This window comes from Mus caroli, unplaced genomic scaffold (assembly GCF_978045245.1).
Source record: "Mus caroli unplaced genomic scaffold, Mus_caroli_1 scaffold_3, whole genome shotgun sequence".
Classification (NCBI taxonomy): domain Eukaryota; kingdom Metazoa; phylum Chordata; class Mammalia; order Rodentia; family Muridae; genus Mus; species Mus caroli.
In genome coordinates this window covers 76,368,361-76,391,480 of record NW_028227258.1, presented here as the reverse complement: position 1 = coordinate 76,391,480, position 23,120 = coordinate 76,368,361, and the positions used below count along the sequence as shown (strand labels likewise).

At 46.7% G+C, this 23,120-nt stretch overlaps 1 protein-coding gene across 4 annotated transcripts in view; it reads right to left on the bottom strand.

Moving 5' to 3' along the window:
* Positions 1–23,120, bottom strand: part of Fhip1a (FHF complex subunit HOOK interacting protein 1A) — a 252,082-nt gene that overhangs the window by 5,636 nt on the left and 223,326 nt on the right. For all 4 annotated transcript variants that reach the window (XM_085835794.1, XM_085835795.1, XM_085835796.1 and 1 more), the window contains 5 exons: positions 19,975–20,054; positions 12,727–12,917; positions 8,691–9,914; positions 2,090–2,268; positions 1,655–1,793 (listed from right to left, as the gene is read on the bottom strand). In XM_085835794.1, coding sequence (XP_085691920.1) covers positions 1,655–1,793; positions 2,090–2,268; positions 8,691–9,914; positions 12,727–12,917; positions 19,975–20,054 — 1,813 coding nt within the window. The remainder of the gene's footprint in view (positions 1–1,654; positions 1,794–2,089; positions 2,269–8,690; positions 9,915–12,726; positions 12,918–19,974; positions 20,055–23,120) is intronic.

Genomic DNA, 23,120 nt, shown 5'->3' with positions numbered 1-23,120 from the left:
TCACAGAAACTCCTCCATCCTCCTGGTGCAGAGCAGTGATCGTTTTAACTGGTCCCTGAGGAGGCTGGCTTTTCAGAAGGGACATCAGGAAGTTAAGAATGCAGGCGCTGACTGGGAAAGCAAACCTGGCTGCAGGCACCTGAGTTACAAAAGGGCCCAACAAGCATGCACAGCACCCGAAGGGGAAGCTAGGGAGAAGGAAGTGCACATCAATCACATCAGGGCCAGGGCTGGCTTCTGAAATGGTGCCTGGCTCTGAAAAGCTGCTGCAGACTGTCCAAGACTAATTTAAAAGGCTTCAGAAGCTGAGCAGGACAAAGGCTCCGTTCCTTTCCAGGCAGCAGGGCTGGGCAAAGGGCACAGCCCAGAGTGGAGACCCACCTTCCCACCCACTGCACACAGCCCTCCCGCCCACAATGGCCTTACCTTCTCTTTTTGAATTCTAACAAGTTAAAACCTGGCCCCTCATTTCAACAGTGGTACTTAGCCCAACTTTCTTCTAAAATCTGCCGTGTAGTACCCCAGAAGAACCACAATCGGAGTTCTTGCTGTGGCCAGAGGGTGCCTGAGAGATTAACAAACCTTCCCTTTAACTGTCAAGAGAGGAGCTGAGAGTATTGCTGAGTGGTAGCGTGTGTGCTTAACATGCTGGAGGCCCTGGGTTCATGCCTAGCCCCAGCTTCACAAACAGGAACATAAGACCCAGTGAAGCAAAGACCAGGATAACACAGCAGACACTAGAGCCAGGAGCCAGGAGCTGCACACAGCGCTGGGCTCTTCTGAGCTTCTTATGAAGGTGTCAATCTCTCAGAGTCATGCTTCTGCCTCTCATACCCAGCCCTGTTTCTGGTCACCTGCCTTAGCTCGTAGGCCCCAGTCTCCCCACTGCTCAGCTGCCTCACAGAAGCTTTGTCCCATACCTGGACAAGCATGGCCAGGTAGGCCACAACAATACTGGACATTTGCTTGTTTGTGCTCACCAGGGCCTGCCTATGTCACAGCTCAGGAGACAGTGGCCATCAGATTTGTCTAACCAGAAACCAGGCCAAGCAGCAGTACTCCCCAGGCCTCGGGCTATTCTCAGCTCTCCTCTGTCACACCTCGCTGCCACCCACCTCTCTCTGTCCTGCCATGACCCACCTAACACCTCCCCTTTGCTGAGCGAAGCAGGAATTGCCGAGGGTAAACTACACATTTACCCTCATCCGAACAAACAGTGTCCGCCTCCTGGAGTCCTGAAACACGTTTAGTTTTTGGTACAAAATGCTCTAAAAATATAATAAAGAGAACAGATGCCATCTGCAGGGCAGGGACAGCCAAAAGATGGTTCCAGGAGTGCACGTGATGCCTCCCTGGAGTCTGTGGGGGCTGATATACTGCAGTTTGTCAACATCTCATGTCAGCTCCTTCCTTGAACCACCTCAGTTAGGAAGATGGATGGGCAGCCAGACCCTCCATGGAGGGTAAGGGCAGGCCTGGGAGCAGGAGCACTTCCTTTTAAATCTGAGAACACTAGGAAGAGTTGGTTCTAGGATGGACACAAACAAAAATGTTCTTTGATGCGTATAGGTTCCAGATGCCAAGAACACCTGCAAACAAAATGTGGGTGACTGGGCACAGGCTAAGACAGGCACAGTGGAGAAAGCTGGCTGACCTTTGGTGAGTGCGGCAGGGGCCATGTCAGACATGTCCACCCGGAAGAGCAGGTACTGCTGAGCTTGAATGAGGAGGCCTGGGAAGTCTCTCTCCACAGAAGCAAACTGCTCGATCTTGTTTTTCACCGATGCAAGGACCTGCCAAAAACCACATTAATGATGCTATTACTCCTCAGCCCGAGTCTGCTCTCAGTCACCAATACATCTTTCGGGTCCATCCCTCATTACAGGGACTGTTATGGTATTGGACATTTGCTCATTTTTAACTGCCTGTGTTCCTCATAAGGAACTCTCAAAACATCAAGCCAAATGAAGCACTGCAGCTTGTGGAGCACAGTCTATGCAACCAGCCTGCTGGGATGGGAAGGGAACCAAGTAAACAAAGTCCTGAGAGGAAGGGAAGGACAAAAGGAGTGGGCGTGGCTGTAACACACCTGGTAGAGCGAGCGGACGCTGGGCTGGAAGACCATGTTGGTGTTGAGGAGGAAGGAGCGAAGGAGCGGCTGCGGGTAGCTGGCCAGCTGGGTGATGATGCCTATGAGAAGCAAGTTGACGTGCAGAGAGTTCTCCAGCATGTTCTCCAGCTTTGACAGGACCACGCTGATGAATGGACCTGCAGGGAGGACAGACACAGTGCCAGGGCTGGCTGGACATGAGGGACAAGTGTCCACAGAACTGCAAAGTCACTGGGGCCACAGCCAGGATGTGGACACAGAGGACATGTGTCTGCCTCTCCTTGTAAAGGAGAGTTGACATCCTGACTCCACAACCACCTGGAGTACCTTGAAAGCTATGAAGAACCTTGAAAAGCTCAGACAACAAATAATTTTTTAAAATTGCATTGCTTTTCCCCTTTGGTTCTATAGTCCTGATTCTGTCAGTGATCAAATGTACAATTCACTGTCTCTCCATGCTATGGACTGCATGCAGATGTCAGAGGCCACCGAAAGTGTCATAGCAACAAGCCTTTGTGTTGGTAGAGAATATCTAACATGTTGAGTAATGTTTACCAAGTAGCAACATGTGACCAGGGACTTCTTGTCCTATGCACACGCCTGAGAGGTTCTCCCTCAGCGTCGGAAGGGAAGGAGAGTCCGTGCATGAATGAGGAGGTCCTGGTTGGAGACCTGGCTGTTCCTGGCAACTTGGTATCTGCATTTTACATTTCAGATCAGAGAGGAAGAAGGGTCAGTCTCAGGAAATGGGGTCTAGTGTGACATAGAGGTCTCAAGGGAAAAAACAAAACAAACAACAAAAAAGCCTAATGATTAAAAAAGCAGTTTATAAAAGATCTCTATATAAGCAAAAAGAATCTGTTTCTGCTTCAGGTTGGTAGCAAGTTAATATGGTTTATGTGTTGGTTTACTGAGAGCAAGGAAAACAAAAAAAATAATAAATCTGGAATTAATAAAATTACTTGAAGATGTTTTAAATTTTTGCCATAAAAGTGTTCCATTAAGCAAGATCGATGGGGATTCTGCATTTCCCCCAGTGGAGCCATCGATGCTGCCACTAAGCCGCGGCATATTTATAGCACAGGCACATAGCCCTTGATAGATAAACACGCCTTATGAACACTTCACCACCATTAGCGTGAGTCTAACACAAACACACTTCATCTCGAGATGCTTCATGCAGAACTCTGCCAGCAGCTAAATCCCTTATAAGGAAGCAAGGTCTCTGAGAAGTGAGAACAGACAACTATGCCGAGCACCGGGATGGGTGAGTGACAGGGCGATGCTGAGATCCTCTGTCGAGGTATGATCCCTTCACGTGCCACGCTGCCCCTGGGAAGGGCTGGCAGAACTCTTCATCTACTTTCTATGTGAGTGGGTGAGGAACCCAAAGGGGGTTGATGACCCTTGGAGAATTTTGCCAAACAAACCTGGGAGGGTCTGCCACACATATCCAGAAACCCCACAGACTGGAATCCCAGTCTGAAAGCAACTCGTAACTGTCCCTTTAAGAACCCTAGAAATGTCACCTGGGCTCTTCTCACAGCACAATGCTGGCTCTCTGAGTTGCTTTCCTTCTACTCTAACTAGTTTTCTCTGTCTGTCTGTCTGTGTCTGTCTGTCTGTCTGTGTGTCATACCCTCAGTCATCCCCAGTCACTAACATCTTGTTCCTTATTTGTTTCTTTCCATACGAAGAAAAAGATCTTAATAAAATCATAATCACCTAGGTGGAACACTCAGCAAAACATGCTCCTAATGTGAGTGTTTGACTTCCTTTCTCTGACCCCAGAATCTTGTCTGTCTCCAGCCATCCTACCTACAAACACAAGTTTGCCAGCCTTCAGTGTCTAGGGTAGACATGCACAGTTCATCACTGGCTCCAAAGGGGACGAAGAGCGCAAATCCCATGCATGGTGGAGAATAAGGTTATCCCATCAGCATCTCACCTGAGTAACAGGAGACGGCCATTGTAATCCACCAATGGTGCTTTCAGTCTTAGACATGGGCAACGGAAAAAATACATTAAACTCTCTGAATCCTGACTTTATTCTTAGCTGGCTTCTAGTACATCAAAGAAAGCTGCTTAGCAAAAAGCAGTTGCCAGGGGAACCGTATGCTTCTGAGAATCAGAAGACAGTGCTACACTCAGAAAGCCACAGGCAACCCTGGGAGTAGAAGGTGAATACTTTTCCCTCTACTCCTGGGAGGACAAGAAGCTCCTCATCCACTAGTTTAAACTGTGGATGCCCCATGTATCCACTACAAGGGGGCATGAACAGCCCATGTATCTATTGAAGGTGAGGTCCCTTCATGGCTCTGTTAGGAGCTGGTGGAACATTAGGAAGTAGAGCCTTGCAGAAGGAAGTTGGGTCACCAGAGGCAGGCCTTTGAGGGGGATGCTGGGACCCTGATCTTCCTTGTTCCTTTTTGTTCCCATGGTACCATGAGATGAGCTGCTGGGCCACATCCTACCCAGGATGCAGTGCTACCTTACCACAGGACTGAAGGCAGTGGGGCTGAGTGACTGGGCTGAGTCCTCTGAAACAGTGAGACAGAATACAGCTGAGGATCTCAGGCACTTCCACAGCCCTGCGAAGCTGATGCACAGACTCACATAGAATATTTAAATCCCCAGAGAGACTGTGTGTGACCTCACTACTTACCCTCCCTAGCACTCACTTCCTTTCCTTCCAATGCTCAGCCCCTTCCCTGTACTCAGTCTGTTGCCTGCATGTCTCAGTTCTGAACCAAAGTTGCCATCGACTCTGTGACTCAGCTCTGTTCACAAATCCAACCTTGGAAATGTCTAACCATGACCTTCACTTCTATCTCTGTATCTCTACCTTAGGCAGAGTTCTTTCACATCCTGTCTGGACTCTAGCAACATACTTCCTATTTTAACAGAGATTAAAACTGCATAATATATACATATATAAACACACACTCACACACATATGTATATACCTTTAAAATAGTTCAAAGGCTTGTAAAGCCAGCTACCTCCTGGAAGAAACTCTTGTTACAGATTCTAGTATATTACAGAGATGTATATATATACAATAAAGTAATATCTGACTTATTGTTCCTATGCAGAAGCCAGTATTCCAAGAGCTTCTCCTGACTCACTCGATAAAATCATCCTGGGATGAATGTATCCCCATTTAAAGATAAGGCAGAAGGTTAAATATACACAACTTGCAAATAATGGAGTCAGAATTTCAATTTGAAATTGAACAGCTCTGTTTCTAGAGCTGTTGGCCAGCATCATAATCCCAGGTGTGTGTGTGTGTCCATCTGTCTGTCTTTTAGTATCGTGGTTTTAAAACAAAGACAGCATTAGCGATCCTGTATTGTAGAGACTTCTTTTCCACTGAACACTATGTCCTGCAGAATGCTCCACACATCACAGGAAGCTGTCTGAATGGTCTCAAGGCTACAGAATATGTGGTTGTTTAGAGTGTTGCATAAGCAATCTGGTCTCCTACTGGGGGATAGCTGGGTTCTTTCCATTCTTTCTCTATCGTAAACAACACTGCAGTGAACAGTCTCATGTGTGTATGTGTGTACGTAGACATGTGTGTCTGTGAACACACGTATAGATGGCTGGACGTGCATATGTGTGGCACAGAAGTATCAATACAACTGTGGGTGTGGCTCTAGAAACAGAGCGGCCAGGCCCAGGCAATGGCGGCAACGGCCTTAATAATAAGCACATCTTCACTTGTTCTTGCCGCTGCCTCTCCCATCCCCACACTCTCTCCACAATACTATTAAGGCTGCTCCTTCAGATCCCAGCATGCCACACCCCAACTTTAATGCTTAGGCCAGGGGTACAAGGTCCTCCTTCTTCAGCTTGGCCCAAACACCCCCGCTAAGCAGACCCCAAGTGCTTCCACGCTTCCTCTCCCATCTCTCTGTCCTGTGAGAGCCATACTCCTCACTTCCATGTGCTCTGCCTGGACACTGTCAGCTGGATGTGTAGCCATTTCCTCCGGAGCAAGGAGGAAGGCTCCGAGGACTTTACAAGGCTCAGAAAACTCATGAACCGGCAAGACTCATGAGGCTTCTTCTCCAAGTTCTCTGAGTAGTCGCTGATGGCTCGGGGAGAGGAGACTGTTTGGTGTAGCTGCCTGTGGGTTGTGCAAGACCCTCCAGAGATGCAGCTGATGTGAGGCACTGCTCATGTGGGATGGGCTGTTGTCACCCACACTCATGTAAGGAACCCTTCATACACACCTCACGTGAAGCCCCAACAAACGCACTGGTCAACACTCTACAGTTGGACAGATGTGTTTCCTTTGTTTGTCTTAGTGTCCTGTCTACAGTAAGAAGACATGTCTCTGCAGGCAAAGCCTCACAGTGCTGCTCCCCTCTCGGACTCCCCCTCAGAGCAGAGCCCCCGTTGTGATGCTGCATCTTCCCTCTGCTAGGCTCCCTTCCAACCTGGAACACAATGGCTGATTCCTGCTTCCCACTGCAAACAAAGTTCTTTGCTGGCATCTTTGAGAAGGGCTGAATATTCTGTGTCTTTAGGTCTTATAGATACAGTTCGCATTTTAAAACAAATGTTGGATTCATAAATAAATGAAATTAGAAAAATGGAATCCTATGAGTTTTCTAGGAAGCAAAATCATCTGGGCAGAATTCATTTCTACTGACCATTGCTCACGATTCCTCCTGATGACAGAGGGAAGGCGAGCCAATGCCTCAGCCCATACGTGGAAGTTTGAGAACTACAGGACTCACACAAGGAGAGATGTTTCCTGACACTGTGTACATGTCCCATAAAGAGGAAGGGAAAAGACAAGGCTTTCCTTATGGAGACCACTTGCACCAAGGAGCTTGCTTCTGATCAGCCCACAGGGGACGACACATACACAACCTTGGTAGTGATGCTGTTGTTTTCTAGGCTTTCCCTAAGTTATACTTCTTCCCTGAGTTACATACTCCCCAGGGATGTAACTATTTTGTCAGAAAGCTGGCATCCTAAGGGGCAGCATTCATTAGCCAGGACTTGGTCCCCATGTCCCACAGAAAGGTTGCAGGACATTTGGACTTCTCCCTGTGGAGTGTGTCAGGAGGATAGGCCTCTTTCCCTCACTCAGCTCCCCCAACACTGTCCCTTCCCCCATCAACTGGGAGACCTAAGATGATCAAATCCTTTTAACTTATGATTGACTGACTGGCTGAATTTTAATTAAAACTTGTTCACACCAAAATGTTATCTCAGCTAGAAGCTCAGGCCTGATAATTGTGGAATTAAAAGCTGTCTCCCTGTTTAAATACATCTTCAGGCATCAGTAAATAAATGAATAAATATTGGGGGAGACGAGTAGGGAGAACCCCTTGAAATCACAGCAGATCTCTGTGAACGGGCCGGAAGGCAAACTTTACTTTTTAATCTGCCTGTGGGAGTCCCGGAAGGTTGGGAACACTGTCCTTCCTCACCGAGCCTGAGTCTCGGGAGGCCATCAGAAGGGACAGTAGTGGCCCTTCCTCCTGTCTGTCTGTCTGTCCTCACAGGGCTGCAGAGGCATGTGTGTGTCAATACCCCACACCTGGGAAGAGTAGAGCCAGGGTACTCCCAGAGTGTAGCACAGGGCCACTGTCTGTCTGTCTATGTCACTAGCTACTTCCAGGACTTGAGTCCAGGACCTGCCACCCAGGCTTCCCACTCCTGCCTTCAGTGGCACTCTGAGCTCTTATCTGTGGGAATCCCGTCTGTGCTACTGTCTGCAGACTTGTGGACTCCGACTTCTCTGCCTCACAGTTAATGATGTTCTGTCTCATGCTTCCTCGGCTGATCCACTCACTTCCTCGCCCAGGTCCTCCCTGTTGCTGGCACTGTCAGTGCTGGAACTCGTGCTTTTGGGAGTGTGGTTAGGACCTGTGAGCCTCTAGTTTTATTTTGAGGTGTTGAGCCCTTCCTTTAGGGCAAAAGCCCAACTAATGGCGATGGCCCTTTTCGCCCAACTGCCATCCTTCAAGTGTTTTAAGCATGACGTCACTGCTCGGCCACTGGGAACAAAAACAGAACTGATGTCTCTCCACATGTCCTCTAATAACAGAGTAATTTTAAAAAAAGAACAATACACATACAGGTAAGTGCTAGGGTGGAAAAACAAGTTAGATTCAAGGAAATGCAGCTTAAATAATGACTCGATTCTGGTGTGGTCTAATCAGGCCTATGACTTTATCAAGAATGTCAGAACTCGGCCAGGCGTGGTGGCGCACGCCTTTAATCCCAGCAGTGGCAGGCAGATTTCTGAGTTCGAGGCCAGCCTGGTCTATAGACTGAGTGCCAGGACAGCCAGAGCTACACAGAGAAACCCTGTCTCGAAAAACCAAAACCAAAACCAAACCAAAGAAACAAAAACCGTCAGAACGTAAAGCCTGACTTGATAAACAAATCCATCGTAGTAGGAACAGCGCTGCATGGCTGCCCCCTCGCTCCTTGCAAAGACATTTCACTCCTGTTAGGTGAATGGAGACCCTCACCTTCCACTTCCGCACTTTTCTCTTGCCATAGCACAAGCATTCTCAAAAGCTGAACCCACAAAGCCACTTAAGGTTGTCACCTGTGAACGGCGTGCTCTGAGTCCTCACGGGATGGCGGCTGGTAAAGGCAGTATCCTCTCCAACACCAAATGGGGACAACCCGGCCTCCACGGCAGGCGTGGCCGCCATGAGGGAGTCGAAGTCGTCCTCCTCCTCCTCCTCCGCTTTGCTCTCTTCCCTGCTTTCTTCCTGCTGTGTAAGAAGTAAGGGCTCTGAGGCAGGGATGCTCTGCTCCGTCAAGCCCCCGGTGCCAGAGTCCAGTTCTTGAATGATCTGGTCGTACTGTGCGATGAAGTCTTCACTCTCCGTGCTGACAACCGCCAATTCAAACGTGGTGGCTGTCAACTCCGAGTCTGATGCTAAGGCTACACCAGGCTCATTCTCTGGCTTGGCTTCTGAGAATGTGTTCTGAAACAGTTCTGAACTCTCCCTGCTGGGTTGTGACTCTGTCTCAGGATCGGGACTAGAGAGAGGTCCATTGCTCGTGGGGAGACTCTGGGCTTCCGGCTGGGGCTTGGGCTGAGCCTCAGCGGGTGGGTCCGCGGTGTCCCCCTGCGGCTCTGCGGTGTCCTCCTGTAGCTCTGAGGTGTCCTCCTGCTGCTCTGAGGTGTCCTCCAGCGGCTCCAAGGTGTCCCTCTGCGGCTCCGAGGGGTCCTTCTGTGGCTCCGTGGTGTCCTCTGCGTCCTTCTCAGCACACAGCCTGTATACCATCACGTCATCCTGGAAGTCTGACTCTTCAATGTAGGACCCCTTGAAGAGGAGGATGGCGTTCTTCTTCATCTCCTGGATGTGTTTGGGGGGATCAATAGGTGCTGGTGGGGCTGGGGTCTCCACCTCGTCATCAGGCCCGGGGGAGCCCACATCTGCCCCTGAAGAGATACCAGTGTCGTAGCTGTCATCCCATTCCAGCTCTGACTGGCTCTTGTCCTTTGTCTGCCCTGATGTCCTAACACTCTGCTGTGGGAGTCTGGCCTCTGGGTGACCTGAGTTTTCTCGGCTCTCCTCTGACAGATTCTGCAGAAAGGTCTCAGGGTCAGGTGAGTCCCCATCATAGAGGGCTGACCACACTCTGCAGTCCCTCATGCAGTGGAGGATGTTGGTGTGGGCCTCCCACAGATACTGCAGGTAGCTGATGTCCAGGGCCTTCCCGTACTCCACAATGCAGGCTGCTGGGGTGGGTGGGGGAGGAGGGGAAGGTGAAGAGGGCGAGCAGGGTGTCTCTGGCAGTAGCTGCTCCTCAGATCCTGTGCAAGAGCAGACAGCATCAGAGAGGTGGGAATTCGTGCACACATGGGAACCTGGTACCAGTTTAGGTCTAACAATGGTTGATTACATTATTTCTGAATAATAAAAACGGAATTAGAGAAAAAAAGACAGTGACAGAAATGTCACAGAAGATACAAAACAAAAATGGCCAATTGCTGGCTATAGCCAAGAGAAAACTCTTAGGTGCTGCTGTGTGGTAGCTAGACAGTCAGAGAGGCCATAAGGATGGTCCCCTCTATCATGGTCAGCTTTGGAGCCCACCTCCCATTTCCTGGCAACACCAGAAAAGCAAACACTAGCCTGTTCGCTCCTCAGGACTACTGGCCAAACAATGTATAATGCCTCTGGTCCCAGGTGGAGACATGTTCTAATCTGCTCCAGAAACCACCACTTTACATGTTATGATTTCCTTCCTCAAGGGTTAATCCAGTTGGGCCTGTCAATCACCTGGCCTTGATTCCACCCCACAGGAAAGCTGATTTGTCTAAAGATGGGCTAAGGAGAGGGGAAGAATAATTATCCTCTTAAAGAGATGATGTGTTTATCTTCCCAGAAATCCTTCCCTCGAGCAGCCTCTTATGTAGCCCTTGCCCTGGAGCCTACCAGCTTTCCAGAATTGTTCAGAAAACTAACTTCTCCTTTTTTCTCTCTCTCTATTTCTCTTGGATATTAGCCAAAATCCTAGGTACTGTTTTCCTCAAACTCTGGGCACCCTTACTCTTTCTCTAAAAGCCCCTATCCCTACCCTTGTCAAGTGCTGCTGACCCTCCATGTGGCCAGTGCCCATCTAAATGTGGAATCTGTTTTCTTGGCCCCTAATTTGAGAGGCACATGGCACGGCCTCTCTCTTCCTCTTCCCCATATCCCTCTTCCCGATGACTCCCAAGACTTACAGCTTGCCTATCTTGGTGTTTCTCTCTCAAATTTTATTAAAATTGTCTTTACGTTTCCTCTGGAGTCCATTTCCAAATTCATCTATTAATAAGACTAGGCACGCAAAAAGGAGGGAGCCCTGCCTTCCCTCTAATACTAGTCCCTGGAGAAATGAGAGCCAATGAAGGCCATCTCCCTGCACAAGGAGGTAACATTCCCAATGTGGTGCCTGCCACATTGTATGATAACTTAAAGGCATCTTAATTTTAATTTTGGTCTTGATAATAAAGTGAAAGGCTGATGATCATAAGTTTGATAACCAGATCTTCTGGTAGAAAAATCCTGGGCTTCCAGGAAAGACAACTCACTGCACCTTGTTGGAACACTCAGGTTGCAGACACACAGCAAACGCTCTCTTGAAGTCAAGTCACAGTCAAGCCAAAACAGAGAAAGTGTCCTGTGTTTGAAGGCGACTGACTTCATGTTACAAATGTCAATAGCATCAATGAAATAGTTGTGAAAGCACCTGTTCTAAAGTTTGTAATTTCCCAGCAAAGGAAATGTTTAGAAAAGACTGACTTAGAGAGCACCACGCCTTCCACCGCCCCTAAACATCTCAGCTATTGTAAGAGCTTCATCACTGGCATAGAAGTTAATGGTCCTATCTGATAGACGTTTCCCTCACGTGCTCACAGATAGAACAACACCCACCCCAGCTGTGGCAGGGCCATGGGTGATTCAAGCACTGGCCTGCTCTGGACCCTCTCCACACTCCAGTGCCATGTCTTTGTGAGCTCTGTACTCCTTCATAATGAATCTCTACCTGACTGGGTCAGGCTTGAGTCTTTAGGAGTATAGATGAAGCCCATGCCCCTTTGATTACCATTCTCCTGTTAGAAGGTTAGTTTCACCTTTCCTATACACTTCATTGAACTATCCCTGGGAATAGCTCCTGAGCAGTGAGTGGCTCCATGCTGAGAAAGCCTCCTAAGAGCCCTGTGTGCCTTGGGGCAGTCCTTTGGAGTAGCTACTATTCACACAAAAAAGGGGAGAGGTTTGCAATGATTAAGAATTCTCCCCTAAAAGGTGGTAAGATCAGAATCCTAGCTGTTAACTGGTACACAGCAATTCTGCCAGCTTGCTATGGAGACCACCCACTGGGACTCTGCAACTCTAGAGGCAGGATGCAGAACAAACATGGGATGTGGATTCAGAGAAGCTGCACGTGACATAACCTTGAACAAGTAGTCTCTCCTCCCTGAGTCTGTTTCTTCATCTGTAAATGGTGGCACTACCTCCCCCCTGTCCTTAAATGTGATTGCACAGAGAACATAGCTGGCAAGTTTTGGAAAATCATGTTTAATCTGAACTTCAAATTTTGGAACTTAAAAAGCAGGTCTGCCTTGGTTATAGACTCAACACCTGTAACTCATTCTGTTTTAGAAGACATGTTAGCATACACGTTCCTATTTGGCTCTGAAGATACCACTAAAAAGGAAGGACATGTAAGATAAAAATCTGTGCTAAATGACTAGGTGAAGACAGGTGTCTTGGTGAATACTAACCACAGAGTCTGTAACTCTTAAGAATGGGAAAAGGCACTGGACAGTGGTGGCGCACGCCTTTAATCCCAGCACTTGAGAGGCAGAGGCAGGTGGATTTCTGAGTTCGAGGCTAGCCTGGTCTACAGAGTGAGTTCCAGGACAGCCAGGGCTACACAGAGAAACCCTGTCTCGAAAAACCAAAAAAAAAAAAAGAAAAAAAGAAAAAGAAAAAAGAAAAAAGAAAAAAGAATGGGAAAAGGCTCCAACTACTCTTTAATTCCAGTTATTTCTTCTACCCAAAGAAACAGACACATCATGCCAGGAGAGATGGATGTGACATCAAGTTTAAAGACCATTCCTAACGTGTTCCCACCTGAGTCATCATGCATACACTTGGACCAGAGAATATAATCCCTTTCTTGGTTCCCAAGTGTCAGAGTGATACCACTGGCACAACAGACAGGGGTCAAGGCAAGCAGCTTGGCCGCGGACACGGAGTAACAGTCTCTCTCCTTCACAGCCCACCTTTGACTCAGCATCATGTGATTGCAGGGGACCAGATACCTGAAATGACAAAGAGCAGGCATTCAGTGTTTCTGCAATGCCCTACCACCACTACCAGAATGATTACCATACAAGGATCATGAGCAGGGGCAGACCTGTCCTCTCCCCACCCAGCATACTGGCCACTGGCTATCCACTGCCTTGCTTAAAAGGATGCTAAGGGCTTCTTCCTTCCGACAGAACTATTCTCTTGGTACATTTCTGGCCTATGACCTTCCTCATTACATTTCTCTCTTTACCCCTATGCCTTTAAGTCCACTGCAACCTCCCCCTGGAGTGAACCTTCCCACTTCTCTGCCTGACAATGTCTTATCTGGAAGCACCACATTCTCTAGGGAGACTTCCAGCTCTGTACCCGAAGGCAGAGCTCTTCTCCCCTTCCTGTGTGTGTGCCAGGAAGCATTATTATTCTCTCATGACAAATATGTCTAATCTTCCTCCACAGCAAATGTGCTGCCCAAGCAAGAACTGCTTCAGCAGTCTTGTCTTATGATCCCTAAAACTGACTCTAAGTGAATAGGCCCTAAGTAAAGGTGGCAAATCCCTCCAGACCCTCTCCTGTTCTCCATGACCATGAGGAAAGATGATGCCTGACAGCTCAGTGGGGAGCCCTGGGCCCTGATGTCCAGGTTGGCTGGAAACTGAAAGCATCCTCACATTAACATGAACCCAGGGGAGAGAAAACATGGTTGTGTTTTAGACAGAGCAGAGCATATTAGTGAGGCTTATGGGTAGAATGGACATGTTTAGTGCCTGCCTGTTCTAACGAGAAACACCGCACCAGCCATTTCAACAAGGATGGACCAAGTAGGTTGAAGGATCCATGCCAGAGCCAGTTTCACAGTAGCCTAAGCTCCCATCTGAGCAAGCACAACCTTTAAATAAACCAGAATGTGCTTACTGCCTAATACAGCTCCTGAGAAAGAGGCAGCACAAAGGCAAACAATCTGTGACTGAGGACCGCATAGAAACGATAAAAAGCATAGCTCACAGGGCATGTTAGGAGCCGGTGATCATGGAGTGCTTCCTCACATCTCCCTCTGATTCCAATGAAGGAAACCTAAGTTTGTTCTCATGGCCCATCTGCTGCAAGGAGCCTGAGTCAGGGAGAGAAACGTGCAATCCCTTGATCCACTCTAAGTGATCACGTCAAGAGCACTCTCCGGGTATGAGTTCTTTAAATTCTAGTGTAGCTAGGTAACAGGGCCGTCTCCTTCCTTCTGCTCTCCACCCTCACGGGCACACACACTGCTGTTTCTAAGGGCTGGATTCAACCCATCAGTCACCTCTGGTGTGGCAGTATCTACATTCATAAGCTGCATCTTGAAAGCAATAAGAACAAAGGAACAGAGAGGGAGGGAAGTACAGGGAAGAAGACTGGTTTCTTCAGACTCAGTGGAGACCTGTGTCTGAACCCTACAGGAGCAAGGATGGATGATGTGGGTGGAAATAAAGACATCCTTCCTCATAAGGGCTCTCTGAACTGAGATGCCTTAGTAATTGGGGTGACAGCGGGGAGAGAAGCATTCCCCCACCTCTGTCTGAGCATTGCCCAGCTGGAACTCAGAGAGAATCACAGGGAATCCAGTTGTCCCAGGACCTCAGGGCATCTAGCTGGAGCACAGGAAGAGGGATGCAGGCAACCAGGGCTCAAGATACAATGGGAGTAAGGCAGCAGCATCCAGAAAAAGGGCCAGGGCAGGGAAGACAGCACAGCAGACACAAATGATAAGGATGGGAGAAAGACGTGTTCGTGAATGCATAAGAGCCTTGCTTGGAGAGGGAATGGCTTCTGTATCCCAAGGGACCAAGGTGGCAGGGGTGACAGCAAGGAAGCCTATCCTGAAGCACTGACACAAACTCTTCTGTTCCCAGTGAAGTAAGGCCTACAGCCATGCAGATAACACAGGACTTACTGTGTCTTCACGTGAATCATTAACGATTCATGGAATCAACAGTTCATAGACTGCATGAGCTCAATGCCTGTTTGCAGCTCAAACCAACCATCCCTCATGACTTAAATTGATATACATGCCTCTACTCTTTGTTTGAAGTATTTTTTTAAAAAAGAAAATGGAACGCTGGATCAAAGCTAATAAAGCTATTTATCAAATACCACCAGTAGATAGCTTGAAATTATTTTAGAAGAAAGAGTTGACAACGTATAACTCTGAAAATGCATGTTCTCGGCAGAGGCTCAGAATCCCCTTTTAAATAAACCAAATGAAGGAACTCCATCCCTGTTGGTTTAAGCAGAGTTTCTGTGGACTGTAAATGGGGACAGTCACCCCAACAAGCTAGGATTCCCAGCAGCTGTTCCTTTGGGTTTTTGGTTTTTTTAATCAAGGGTAAGAGAGCACACTGTACCTTATCCCTGTGTCTATCCATCGTTGAGAGATCAGGAACAGAACTCATGCTAAAAGTGTCTCAAACAATAAACAGGAATATACTGTGGTTGATGCTAGTAGAAAAATCACGTAGGCATTTAGTACAGGTATTTTTCATTAAGCCATCTTTTGACTATATGATAATTTTGTGTGGAGATTTTATTTACATTAGGAAGTAATAATTACAGACCCCTGCACGTGTTTGCTGACTGATGGAAATGCTGTGTTTCTCAGGGCGGCCTCCAGCCCGTTTTCTCCCTGCTGCAGGTTCATGAGTACTGGGATTTTACGTCAATAGCATCACACACAGCTCACAGATTAAGAAGTACCGAATATATGCACACAAATATTTTCATTACTTCCTCAACCCTCTACAACCTTTCATTGGGCATTATTTATTAAAATCAGCCATCACTGAAATAAATAAATAAATAAATAAATAAATAAATAAATAAATAAAGGTTTTATGAGCTTTGGAGGAGGACATGGGATGTGGAGCAGGAGGAGGAGGTATGGGAGGTAGATATGATCAAGACACATTGTATACATGTATGAAATTCTCAAAGAATATTTTTTTAAATAGGTCACCATTCATTTCAGCCAATGAGTAACAAGTGGTGACACGGAGCACACATGCTTACTGATACCCTGGCAAGGAAACAACCAATCAGAAGGCAGAGACGAGGGACTGAAGCATGGTCCGTAGACAGAAGACTGACTGCAAGCAGGCAAGTGAGCTTCCAGAGATCTTCACTGCTCACCATAGTTCTGGCCATGTTTCTCCCGTTCCTCCCTCCCGGGGCTGGCTGTCCACCTCTGCCACTGTCCCCAGCTCCTCTGCAGGACAGAGGTGTGCCTGAATTGTGCACACAGCTTCTCTTCAAGTAAAACTGCCCCTATCTGGACAGGCAACAGAGCTCACAAACCTGATAAAGACACACTAAGAGGATTCAGAGATGCCAACCCAGGCCCAAGCAATTGATTTTCCCCAGAACTGGGACACTCCCAGAGCACAGGGTCTGTCGCACCCCTGCCCACCAATATTCCCGGTCTGTGCCTGGCCTCTCACAGGTGCACACACCCAAGGGGGCCATTTCTTCTGGGATTTCTCTCTCTCTCTTTGCAAATCTCTCATCTCAATGGACTCTTCTGACACTTGGCCAAAGGAGAAATTTGCATCAGTTATTAATAGAATACTACTCTGAAGTATCAATATTTAGGAGCACTTAGGGCACAACAGACAGAGATATGGTAATGTCTTTACCACGTAACGACTTCATTAGGAGGGATCCACACAACCACGCTGCTCACGAGCTCTCGGGCCCCCAAGCTTATCATGCGCAGCCAAACAACTGCACAGCAGGCAAAAATGGAAAGGGTAGATTATAACCTAGTTTTATATTCTTTCCAACAAAGTTTAAATGCCTAGAAGAATAAAGTTCTTTGTTGCCCTTGCTTCAGGGACAGATTCTAAATCAGAAAAGACATTATTTTTATGAGTTTAAAATATATTTTCTAGAAGGTTCCCATCCTCTAAGTATATATAACACCCCACATTGTTTCAAAATGCTTTTGTGGATATCACCTTGTTCCTTTCAATCATCCTACAAGGTAGCACATTCCAGAAGTAGAACAAGAAAATCTGCAGCTCAGAGGGAGGGGAGGGAGCCAGAGGTCTCCTGCACAGGTCCTCTCGGGTGCTTTTCTCTGGCATTCACAGGAAGTAGAGTAGGAAATAGGAAGTACGCAGTAAAGAACAACTGTGCTACTGCAGTATCCCCATCAGCTCCATGGAACAAGTAGCCGGCCAGAGCACCTAGGGCAGGTGGTGTCGAGCTGTCTGCACCTCGGGCCTGGCACCCCTCCTTCTTCCACAGAACTTGTCATAGTGTGATGCCCTGCAGGCACCTCTGGGACATCACAGAACCAACCAGCCCTAATTGGGACATGTCCACACTCAAACACAGGTTTATTTCTCATCTTCCTAAGGTCCAGGCCTGGCTCTCAGATGCAGCCATGTTTAACACTGCTGCTGAGGACAGATGTGAATGCTATGAGCAGACAAAGGGTCAGAGCTTATCGTGTAAAGCTTACCAGATGTCCAGCAAGCCTGCCACAACTCTGGCTTTGCCTGGCCTTGGTGACCCACAGGAGAAAGCAATGGACCTCAGATCCAGTCAGGCTGCCATTTCAGGGACACACACATACACACACACACACAGGAGAGAGAGAGAGAGAAAGAGAGAGAGAGAGAGAGAGAGCTAGCTTTATCCCTGCTGTCAGCGGAACAGCCTTTAGGAATTTAACATTTAAATGCAATCAAGCTCTGCCCACCTTGAGTAAGAGCCTGGGTCTGAGCAATAGAAAATGCTTTGCCAAGTTTTCTGCTGGATTTCACTCAGGCCCTGCTAATGCATTCTGTCCTGACTGTAGATACTTGCTGGGGAGCTGAAGTAATCCTTTTAGAACAGACTACCAGCTGCGTCCTTATGATCGGATTTGTACTCTGCTAATGCCTTAAGATTAGTCACTGATGACCTGATTTAAACCCTAAAAGTTCAAAAACGTTGTTTTACTTAAAAATCTTAGAAATGATAGTCTCCCATAAAGTGACAACCTGTAAGGCCCTCCATGGTGTGCCACCAAGTTTTTCAAGACTTAGATTTAATTCCCCTTTAGTGGGATGCTATATTCACATCAGCAATCCCTCCAGCCAGTGCTGCTCTGACTCCAGTGGTAAGCCAGGATCTTCTAGACTAATGCCACTCAACCTCCTAACACTGTGACCCTTTAACTCCTAACACTGTGACCTTTTAACACAGTTCCTCATGCTGTGGTGACCCCCGACTATAAAATTATCTCATCACTACTTCATAACTGTAATTATGCTACTGTTATGAACTGTAATGTAAACATCTGATATTCAGGATATCTGATACGCGACTTGGGGGTTTCGACACACAGGTTGAAAAACACCGCTCTAGAGCATCTGTTAAGACACAGCTCACAGGCCTTACCCACAGAGCTTCTGATTCACCAGGTTCTGGGGGAATCTGCATTTCTGACTAGTCCCAGGCATTCGCAGAAAGTCCCATCAGTGAACCTGGATTCACCTCAGTAACCTCTCTCTCTTTCCCTGCCTCTGCCTCCCTCCCTCCTCAGCCCCCTCTGTGTACACATACATGCATGTGGAGGTCAGAGGTCAACTTCATATACCATTCCCCAGGCACCTCTACCTTGTTTGTGCTGAGACATTGTCTCTCATCCTGTCTTTGCCTCTCCCGCATTGGGATCACAAGCAGACACTACCACACCCAGCTATTTTTAAAAATGGGTTCTGGGGAATCCAATCAGGTCCTTATGTTTGCATGGCGAGCTCTTTACCAAATGAGCTGTGGTGCCAGCCCCTTTCAGTGATTTCTACTCAAGTCATATCAAAACCCAGTGGTGGACTAGAGAAAGCCCAGGTCTACCTCTAGCCCTATTCTCAGGTTCACGGGTCCTTGTGTCCACTAAAGGAGGAGGAGTGCACTCAAGGGTGTGCTGGCTGACCCTCCTCCACTATACCTGCTGGCCACCCACCTCGGAGAACAGAGCTCCTCAGGCCAGGCCCACACACTTCTGCTGCCAAGGCTGTCCACTCTTCTAGTCCCTGCCCATCAGAAAGCACAGCTCTGTGTCTATATGCCAGCTTAAGAGCTGACAGAACAACCCAACACATCTCTGTGGGAAGCTAACTTCTTCGACGTTTTGCCCTGTCTCTGCTCCATGTATAGCAGCTACAAAGGAGAGGGTCAGGTCATTTTGCTCCAGCAGTCTTCCTACGCGGATTTAACTACCCTGTAGCTCATGTCAGGGTGGGTCTCACTGGAGGGGCCCATTCCGAGATTTAGGATTTGGGTTCAGCACAAAGGAGGAAACGCAACCTCAGGGGACCAGCCTGGTGCTTTTGAGGTTCAGCACTGGGATTCAGGACCAAACCTCATGTTAGCAATGAAGCACAGTCATTTTCCTTCGTAGAAGCACCGAGTCCCATGGTCAGTGGGGGTTGCGGGGCTGGGAGTTGGGGTGGGAAGAAGGCAAAACTGGGGACTGCTGAACCTGCTGCCTAATTACCAAGCTCAGACCATCTTAGCTGCCTGAGACTCCCATCCTCAGACAGCAACATCTTCAAAGGGCCCCCACGTTCCCACCTTGTCCCCTATCTGCTCCCTGCAGATCTCACAATGGAGCTCACACACTAGACAGTCATGGTGCAATGTTACTAAAGAAAAGGCTGAGGATTAAATTCAAGTGTTTTATATTTGAAAAAGTTGTTTTTAATAATAGGGGTCCCTTAAGAGGGCAAACCCAAAAAGGGTACCTCAGGAGAATGAACTGCAGCCATGACCCCAAAGAGCTTTAATACTTGCAAATTTTTCCACCATTCTCCTTATTGTTTTCAGGGAAACATTTATAATATAATACAAATGCCCCCACTAAAAACTTTCCATAATCAAACAAAATTAACTTTGGTAAATAACAGCAAAAAGATTAAATTGGCTCTCTTAATAATTTTCTTCCTCAGAGGCATGGTCCTTGCTTCATTTACGCAATTAAAGTGAAACAAAACAGTAGTAGTAGTACAGAGGAAATCTTTCTTTCACGAAAACAAAATGATGGAAACTCACCTTAAAACTAGCTGTAACATCACATCTTCACAGTGTAAGCCGATGAGAGTTCTGAACAGTGCCAAGGACACCACACAAAGCTGGGGACAATCAACATGGGCTCTGTCAGTGTCAGGCAGGGAACTCCACTCCCAACAGGTGACAAAGAATCCAGAATTACAGAACAAAATGGTCTCTCTATCCAGTTTTCATAAAACACATATTGCTGCCAGGAACAAATATATTCAGTAGAGCAGTTCCCTTGGGGGGGAAGAGTTGGCTAGAAACCCAGCGCCTGCCTGAGAGATGCCCGTGCTCTTACTGTGAATCTTCAAAGATCTAGATAACAAGAATGTGCCCCTTCAACTCCGGACACACATAAAATCTTCCCTACTTCATCTGTAAACAATTTATCGTTCTCAGTTGTCTTCAAATATGACACCGGTTATTTACAAGCCAGGCCTCACTGGAAAGTACTTATAACCTGGCCAGCTCTCTCCAGAGTCTGCAGCTCCAAGCCTAGATTTCTCTCTTGCTATTGGGCAATTTTTTCTCTTTGGTTCCAAATAGTGCTCTGAGAATGAAAATCTTCTTCCCTAAGGAGTTCACTCAAAAAAATTAAATGAATTTTCTTTTATAAACATATGAATTCTTTCAATCTCTATTTCCTAAAAAGGAGTGATCAAACAGGGGAAATATCCAATTATAAAAATCACTGTAGCTTCTGTATCATAGGCTGTCATCAATCTATCAGGTCATTTCATAAGTAATTTAGACTCTTTATTCTTTGTAGAGGAGAGTAAATGCTAGTTTGTATTCTAGGCAGGACGAACTTATACCAACAAAGGTATTGTAAAGAAATAGCTGTCTTTGGCTTCAGACATCTCCTTTGCTCAGGGTGGTGATAGGCTTAGGTAGTCAAACACAACACGGTCTCTCCCATTCCAAGGCACTGTATGCGCGCCATGTGATGGTTTGAATAGGTATGGCCCCAATAGACTCATATGTTTGAATGCCTGGCCCTTAGGGAGTGGCATTATTAGGAGGTGTGGCCTTGTTGGGGTAGGTGTGGCCTTGCTGGAGAAAGTGTGTCACTGTGGGGTTGGGCTTTGAGGTATCCTACACTTAATCTATGCCCAGAATGACAGTCTTCTGCCATTGACTGTAGATCAAGATGTAGAACTCATAGTTCCTTCTCCAGCCCCATGTCTGCCTACATGCTGCCATACTTCCCACCATGATGATAATCTGAAACTGTAAGCCAGCCCTAATTAAATGTTTGTCTTTATAAGAGCTGCCTTGGTCATGGTGTCTGTTCACAGCAATAAAACCCTAAGACATCCCCTTACCTGGAATGCCTTTTCCTGCGTCCTCTGAGACTTAGCCTGGAATCACCTCTCCCTGAGAACCCTTTCTGTTCTTCCTCACGATACAGCCACCCTACACTTTTCCAGTCTCAAATAGCTATCCTGCTTATCTATTGTCATAGTAACCCCTGCCAATCACTGTCAAGGTGCTTGGTAGTGTGTGTGTTTCTTTTAATAACTGAGTTGTAGGAGTTCTTTATTCTATTTACAAGTATTTTATGATTTAAAGCTTTCCAACTATTCTTTGGATTGTCTTTTCAAATGTTCAAATCTTGTTTATTTGCTATTTGAAACTATTTTTTAATGTTTTGAAACTATTATTATTGTGCACATGTGCATGATATATGTGGGCACTCATCGCACTGTGCACACATGGACGTCACACGACTGCTTAGTAGAGTCGGTCCTCTCCTTCCACCTTTACGAGGCTGCCATGGATTGAATTCAGGTAACCAGCTTTGCACAGTGAGAGCCTCTATCCACTGAGGCATCTCTCTGGATCTTAATTTAGATTTGTTTCTGAAATACTATCTTGCCTTGTAATCCAGGCTAGCTTCCAACTTGTGACACTTCTGCCTGGGTTTCCAGAACGCCAGGCTCACGGGCATACCCCACCCACTGCACTTTGTCTCCACGGCTCATCCTTAAAATACGAAGGAGATTCATCTTGAATATTTCCAGTTTTGTCTAATTTGTCTTTTGTTGCTCGTGTTTTTGATGTCATCTTAGAAACCACTGCCATAATTGCACAGATAATCTCATTTTCTTTAAACTTTAAGTCTTTGAGTCATTTTGAGTTAATGTTTGTTTGTCATACGAGTTAGTAATTCAATTTCATTCTTTTTTCCTCAAGCCACTTTTTCTTTAGTTGTTTTACACACATATGCACGTGTGCGCGCGCGCACACACACACATGCCCAGTTGTCTCTGTTTGAAGTTTTTCATGGCTATTCTGGGAACTCTGGGTTTCTGTGTGAAGTTTAGAATCTCTACAAAGGCTAATTAGTGTTGGAATGAACAAATTCCAACTGTACATCATTTGGGTAATACTATTATAGGAACAACATCAAGTCGTCCAACCTAGGAACATAGGATGTTTTTCCACTTATTTCATTCTTTGATTTTTTTTCCACAAACATTTGTAGTTTTGCACTATGTTTTACCCTTCTTTTGTGAAATTCCTTCCCAATCATTTTATTACTTTTGACACTATTGTAAATGATCCCAATTTGATTTTTAGTGTTAATTACCAACTCGACAGAATCTAGAGTCATCTGGGAGATAAACCTGTGTGTGTGTGTATGTGTATATATGTGTATGTGTGTGTATATATGTGTGTATGTGTGTGTATGTGTGTTTATATGTGTATGTGCGTATATGTGTGTGTGTTGGGAGGGGGGGTCCAGGTATCTTAATAAGCTTGGTTGCTATTGGAGAACCCATCTTAAGTGTGGGCTGCAGGCAAGGGAACATGAACTCGCCTTAAGATCCACGCAGCCATCCCTTTCTGCTCCTGACATGGCTGTCCCTGTGGTGGCTGCTTCACGCTCCTGCTGCCTGATGTCCTGCGTGATGAACTCTACTTTGAAATGTAAGCTAAGAAGTAAACCTCTCCTCCTTCAAATAACTGATTTTTGTAAGTTTAAAATGTTTATCATCGTAACAGAAAAAAAGAGGCATTAAAACACTCACTACCACTTAAAAATAGAATTGTTTTGCACGTGAAATTGGATCTTCGAAGCCTTGCTGAACCATTATGAGCTCTAATGGCTCTTCTTAGCTCATTCCTGAGATTTTTGT